Source organism: Ictalurus punctatus, chromosome 19, assembly GCF_001660625.3.
Source record: "Ictalurus punctatus breed USDA103 chromosome 19, Coco_2.0, whole genome shotgun sequence".
NCBI lineage: Eukaryota > Metazoa > Chordata > Actinopteri > Siluriformes > Ictaluridae > Ictalurus > Ictalurus punctatus.
In genome coordinates this window covers 23,248,954-23,256,437 of record NC_030434.2, presented here as the reverse complement: position 1 = coordinate 23,256,437, position 7,484 = coordinate 23,248,954, and the positions used below count along the sequence as shown (strand labels likewise).

The 7,484-nt window shown below is 39.2% G+C and overlaps 1 protein-coding gene across 1 annotated transcript in view; it reads left to right on the top strand.

Moving 5' to 3' along the window:
- ninj2 (ninjurin 2) overlaps positions 1–3,738 on the top strand; it is a 34,661-nt gene extending 30,923 nt beyond the window's left edge. The window contains exons 2-4 of the mRNA XM_017494199.3: positions 2,151–2,352; positions 2,536–2,725; positions 2,826–3,738. Of these exons, the coding sequence (XP_017349688.1) occupies positions 2,151–2,352; positions 2,536–2,684 (351 nt within the window). The 3' untranslated portion in view covers positions 2,685–2,725; positions 2,826–3,738. The remainder of the gene's footprint in view (positions 1–2,150; positions 2,353–2,535; positions 2,726–2,825) is intronic.
- Positions 3,739–7,484: the final 3,746 nt, after the last annotated feature.

Sequence of the window (7,484 nt, the reverse complement as noted above, 5' to 3'; positions counted from 1 at the left end):
ACTGGAAATGTTATGAATCGACCTGGAATCTGACGTGTGTCTATATCGTCTCAATGCACCGTGAAGAGGACGGTTCGAGTGGACAAAAAATCTCAGAGGATCACAGCTGGAGAACTGCAGAAGTTAGTTGTGTCTTGGGGTCAGAAAGTCTGCAAAACTACAATCTGAAGTCACCGACATCACCACAAGCTGTTTGGAAGGGTTTCAAGAAAAAAGCCTCTACTCTCATCCAAAAACAAACTCGAGCGTCTTCAGTGTGCAGACACTACTGGAACTTCAAATGGGGTCGGGTTCGATGGTCAGATGAAACCAAAATAGAGCTTTTTGGCGATAAACACCAGAGGTGGTTTTGGAGCACACAGAGAGGTAGCCATATGGGAAAGTACCTCATGCCCACGGTTAAATATGGAGGTGGATCTTTAATGTTTTGGGACTGTTTATCAAAAAAATCAACTTTTTTGATAAACCTTGTATTGTGTTTGCAATTGTTTGATATCCATGACAGCAGAGTATTTTTGTGAATTTCTTGAACAAAAGATCAAAAGGTTCACCAATAAAATTTTTCACAGCCTTCTTTGCTCATATTTACCAAGGGTGCCAATATTACTGGACGACACTGTTTCTCAGCTGATGCATCTAAATGCTCAATTTATACACAGTGTTTGCAGAAGAGTGACATTAAGGACAACTTTAAATACAGTATTAGATATAAGATCCTGGGGGTGGAGCTTCATGAACATGGGTGGGAATGGTGGCGTGAGCTGAAGAAGTGGGAAAAAACATTCAAATGTTGAACCCACCTAACTGTCTTGGGGGGACACAGACTAATCTTAACTAATATAGCTCCCGTCTTCCCTCATCATCAGGTGGAAATGCAGCTCACAGTTCTAGTTATTTCCAGGGTTGTTAACTTTTCCACAGTTTTTTGCCGCCCCCTGATGGTGGATAATGAAAAAGCAAATATTTTCCATTCTGAGAACTGAATCCGAAGTGGAAGTAGTGGAGCACAAAAAGAGTACAAACAATTGACACAAGTAACCCAAAAATGTTCTATATGTGAGGAATGAATGTTTGAACAATTCTGCTAACTTACCAAGTGAACAGAACATAAAGAATAGTTAGGTTTGCTGGCTAACTAAATTATCCAAATGCTGTTGGGGTTTCAGTATCTTAGAAGGTTCATTAGCTAGCTAGCTCAAGATAATGCATACATGGAACATCACAATATACATTACAACCTAACAAAATATTTATTTTCCCCAGCCAAACATACCGATGGTGATTGTGGCCAAAGAGCACTTATTTCCAAAATTCCTCTGTCTTATCTAGCAGATGTTGACGTCTGTGATTATGTCACAGGTCAGATTTCCTTCTGATGACTCTTCCATGCAGATCATGTTTGTACAAGCAGTGCTGCAGAGTAGAACAGTACACCACCACTCCTGTGTCAGCTGAATCTTCCTGCATGCCTTTAGTGTTATGTGGGTGGTTTTGCTTTGACTTTCTGCCTAGCATACAGTTCGACCTGAGAGCTTTCTTGGTCTTTCAGATCTTGCCTTGGCTTCTAGAGTTCTCCTTAACTGCCGTTTCTTAATGACATTTCGGACAGTGTTAACTGTGGGCTGGAAGCACTTTGATATCTATTTATACCCATCCTCAGCTTTGTAGGCATCAATTCGCTTCATTTTCAGATCTTTAGTCAGCTGCATCCATGAGTCAGAGAATTTATTACGCTCTGGAATTGTCATCAGCTGGCAATTCCTAATGACAGTTCTTGACCTGAGTAATGAGTCCTAACGAGTCAATGAACATCTAATGAGTTAATAAAGTTCTGAGGCTTTTCAACTGGATGGGTGTTCAAATTTTCACAGTTAAGGAAATATAACTGCGCATTAAGATTTGCAGAAAATGTCATTTTTCTTTGTAAATAGATTACTGCTGAGGTTATATTTATTACTTACTTCCGTCCGAAAATCAACAAAATACGCAGTCTGCCAGGGGTGCTATCACTTTTGCGTGAAAATGTAGGATTATATAGAGAGATAGACTTTTGCTGTCCCTTTGCTTGGATTGAACGTGCTGGAATAATGACTTCGCTACGTTATTGCTAATGTGGTAATGAGGTCATGTGGTATTTCTCTCTCTCACAGCGCTTCAACATGAATCACTACGCCACTAAGAAGACGGTGGCTGAAAGCATGCTGGACGTAGCTCTGCTCATGGCCAACGCTTCTCAGCTGAAAGCCGTGCTGGAACAAGGCCCCGGGTTTAAATACTACCTGACTGTGATTGTTCTCATCACAGTCTCGCTCTTCTTCCAAGTGCTCGCTGGGGGTTTCTTCATTCTCATGGGTGAGCAATGCAGCATCATTTCTTTTCAAGTTATAGATGTATATGACTGCAAACCGCAAGCTGATTAGATACGTCGTGACTGTTGATGTTTCCAGACGGAGCAGCAGATTTATATAGTTGCTTTCTTTCCTCAAGGAACTTCCTTCTTCTTCTTCTTCTTCTTCTTCTTTTCTCTCCCATCAGCACGTAAAGATCTCAATATCGTCGCTAATCAAAGAAGACTGGACGTAATGAATAACATAGCGACTGCGCTAGTGTTCCTCACCGTCATCATCAACATCTTCATCACTGCGTTCGGCGTGCAGAAGACCGGTCTATACCCCGACCAGTGAACTTTAATGGAAGGTTACAGATTGGAAACCTGAGATTACAGGTTAATATTTATTTCTGTTAGTAACAATATTACAAATGTGCTGTATTACACCATAACAAACAATAACAAACAATATGCTGTGTGTGTTGTTTGGTTGCAGGACATCTATCATCAGTGAGTCCTGGAAGCCTGTACGGGACATTTAAAATAATAATAATAATAATAATAATAATAATAATAATAATAACGATAATAACAATAATAATAATAATAATAATAACAATAATAATAACAATGATGACAATAATAATAATAATAATAATAATAATAATAATAATAATAATAATAAATAAAACACTTTATTATACTATGTTCAGTACTGATTACCTTTGCATTGATGGAACTTTATAAGGTATTTAACGTTATAAATTTCTTCGATTTTTGTTTTAACATATCACTTTAAGCATTCGAATTTTCAATGGATTCATTTGCTCGTTTATCTTTTAAAAATAAAGAGCAAAACATTCCAGTGCTGAAATCTATTCAGACACGTTTATGACTGAGGTTTAGTGTAATGTCATCGTTAACTTTATTAACAAAAAAACACACGTAAAAAAGTGCTCATTTTCTTTTTTGTAAGTTTCATAAAATCTAAGCAAGTCACACTCCACTGTATTATTATTATTATTATTATTATTATTATTAGATAAAGTGTGCTGTGCTGTGATATTATGTGATAAGGTGTTAATGTGTTTGGGGCAGTGGTGGCTCAACTGTTAAGGCTCCAAGTTACTGATCAGAAGGTCAGGGTTCAAGCCAAGCTGCCACTGCTGGGCCCTTGAGCAAGGCCCTTAACCTTCTCTGCTCCAGGGGCGCTGTATCATGGCTGACCCTGAACTCTGACCCCGGCTTCCTAACAAGCTGGGATATGTGAAGAAAAGAATTTCGCTGTGCTGTAACGTATATGTGACGAATAAAGGCTTCTTCTAATATATTCTTCTAATATGATATGTATAATAGACACAAATTCTGCTCGTGATACATTTCTCAGTAAAAAGGAATGAAAAGTGAAATGATTTGAAAAGATTTTTCTGTGTGTGTGTGTGTGTGTGTCTATGTGTAACTAAAATTATTTTACACTTTATAATACTTGACTCATGCCCTGTGATGGGTTGGCACCCTGTCGTGTCCTCTGCCTTGTGCCCCGACTTTCCTGAGATAGTTTCCAGGCTCTCCGTGACTCTGTGTACGACAAGCGGTACGGAAAATGGATGGACGGATGGATAATACTTGATTCAGTCAGGGCGTTTGCCACTGTGATAATACGGAATCAAAGCTAACCAACTAAATCATCCAATCACGAGCTCTGAAATGTGACCGTGGTACGATAGCGCAGCAGGGATCACCGGCCTCTGGCGGTTCCAAGGTCCCTTGTTCGATTGTACATTCATAACTGCACTATTCGGGAAGAAAAGGTTACATCTAGAACCCTTAAATGTTTGTTGGTTATCTTTGAAGGGAAGCTTACAACTGAGAGTTTCATTATAAACATCCTTTCAATATAAAAGTAGAGACGTGTAGATTGCCAAGAACCGAGAACTATCCAAAGAACCCACAAATGTTTTTTTAGAGGGCGAGAGAGAGAGAGAGAGAGAGAGAGAGAGAGAGAGAGAGTGTATATGATTCCAGTTGTCATGTCTCGATTACACACACACACACAAAGCTGGTCATTCACATTCTCTAACCCTATGAGGTTATATACCTCTACCTGTTAACCTTTTAACCTTTTCTAACAATTTTATTTTGCTCCTCATTAATTTATAACTAGGTAGCGTTGTCTCCTCACAGCTCCACGGTTCGATCCTGAGCTTGGGTTAATGTCTCTGTGGAGTTTAGCGCATTCCACCCGTGTGCTCATGGGTTTCCTCTGGGTTCTCCGGTTTCCTCCTACCTCCCAAAATACACCTGTAGGTGGATAAAAGAGAAATTCGCTCCTAATTATGAATGAGTGTGTGAACGAGTGTTTGCATGATGCCCTCTGGCGTCAGATCTAGGGTGTATTTCCCACCTACTCATACCCAGTGTTCCCGGGATAGCCTCCAGATCCTCCGCGACTCCGACCAGGATAAAGAGGGAGTGATTCATTTGGCATTGATCACATTTCTGTCTATTTTACAGTGGTTTAAGGATGTATTTCCAAATCCATACATATACAGCATTAAATAATAGGCAACTTCTTATAGCTTCTACTTCTGTTAAAGCACAAAAAGTGTGAAAAGGTGACCTTCTAAAATAATGAAATCAATTTAAATATAATACTCAATTAGGCTGTAACGTTGGTGTGTTGATGTACATACACCGGTCCCTCCAGGATCACAGAAATGAACGCAAAATCAAGGAAAGTCCACCATATTTGGAGGAGCTTACAATTTTTCAAGATCACAGCAGATTCGGGCCGAGACGCGTCGTGATGACATCACGGGCATTCAGCCGAAGCCCTCTTCGATTCACGTGCGTCGAACATGAGTACAGCTAATGGGTCTCGTTTTCCAACAAACATCACTGTGAAAGAGCGCGCAGGACAATTTCGTGTGATCGCGAGTTGGGCAATTTGAGTGGTTTTACACATGAAAGCACAAGTCACAAACTTTGAAAAAAGCCGCAGTAAAATCAAGCATTTTTGCTCGCAACGATCACGAAAACTTGGTATAAACAGATCAATCTAAACCTAAAGTTTTTCTTCTTCTTTTGTTTAAGGGTTTTGTCTAGAACCGACGAGGAAGCCTCCCCCCCAACCCCGCCCCTCACATTAGAGAGCACAATCACATGCCGTATTAGAAAAATAAAACAAATGTAAATATTTAAACATAAAGATGACTCACAATAATTGAGGCTAAAAAGCAAGTTCACAAAACACATTTTTCAGGTACATTTTTCTGACACGTTTTTTTTAATGTATTATATTTATAAAATTTATACACAAGCATTTTACTTGCATAATCGCTGGAGGAAATCATCCTCTGGAATTTTCGGGAGTTTCTGTAATGTTAGTATTCAGTTGTCTATCTCGCTTGCTCTCTCTCTCTCTCTCTCTCTCTCTCTCTGTCTGTCTGTCTGTCTGTCTATATCAATCTCTCTCTATATAGGCTAATATATACAGCATAATATACATAGAATATTATAATAATATGGATGTGCATGGTGCACTTACAATGGTATTTTCCTGCCTTGTGCCCACTGTTCCCAGTACAGGCTCCGGATCATCTGAAGATGAATGAGTGAATATTTGCTATATATATATTTTATATATATGATTCTCTGCCTCTGTCTTTGTATCTTTGTATCTATCTATATATCTCTGTCTCTTGCTCACTCGCTCTCTCTGTATCAGTTTCAAGTTTCAGTTTCTCTCTCTGTCTATCTTTGTGTCCAGCGGGGGGAATAAGTATTGGACACGTCGACATTTTTTTCACGTGAATTTTTTTGTAATGAGGTTATTCAGATGAAATTTTCAGCAGACATCAGTATTCACTCAAGAAATCTGGAAATATAAAGAATTCACAACATTAAATCCATAAATAAAGTTATGTGTGATGAAGTGGAATGACACGGGAAAAAAGTGTTGAACACGCTAACTGAAATGTATTTAATACTTAGTGGAGAAGCCTTTGTTTGTAATGACGCTTCAAGACACTTCCTGTATGAAGAAATTAATGTTCCGCAGTATCCAGGTGTGATTTCGGCCCGTTCTTCTAAACATATCGTCTTTAAATCTTCTTCAATTGGATTGGAGTCAGGAGATTGACTGGGCCGTTCTAACACCTTGATTTTTCTCTGAAAACCATGGAGAGTTTCCTTTGCTGTATGTTTTGGATCGTTGTCTAAATACCAAAGTCTGGTGAAACTTTCATGTGAATAGCCTCATTATAAATATATTTACTGAAGACAATGTTGACACATTCAATACTTATTTCCCTCACTGTAAGTATTAATCAATGCATACCAGGAACACCCCACAAGACCTGATGTTTGGAGACGCTCTGACCCAGTCGTCTAGCCCTCACAATCTGGCCCTTGTCAAAGTCTCTCAGATTCTTACACTTGCCCATTTTTCCTACTTCCAGCACATCAACTTCGAGAACTGACTGTTCACTTGCTGCCTAATAAATACATCTCACCCCTCGACAGGATCTGTTGTAATGAGTTAATCAATGTTATTCACGTCACCTGTCAGTGGTTTTAATGTTATGGCTGATTGGTGTATAATCTAATCCAGGGGTGGCTTAGTGGTTAGCACGTTCACCTCACACGTCCAGGGTTGGGGGTTCGATTCCCGTCACTGCCCTGTGTGTGTGGAGTTTGCATGTTCTCCCCGTGCTGCGGAGGTTTCCTCCCCCAGTCCAAACACATGCATGTATGAATGGATGTGTAAATGTGTGTATGATTATGATGGACTGGCACCCTGTCCAGGATGTACCCCACCTTGTGCCCGATGCTCCCTGGGATAGGCTCCAGGTTCGCCACGGCTCTGTAGGATAAGTGGTATAGAAAAGGGATGGATGGATAATATTAAATGATTTAGAATAAGACAAATCTTGTAAAATTCAGGAGGCAACGTTAAAAAAAAAAAAAAAATATATATATATATATCATGAAAGCTGAGAGCCCTTAAATGAAGAACTCATAATTAAAGATAAATTACAGATAAAACTCTACTTAAACGTAACTAAAGATGACTTAAATACGTTCATTCAGAAGACACGTGAAATATTGATCCGGATCGATATGAAAATAATATTTGATTTGAATCTATATTAGA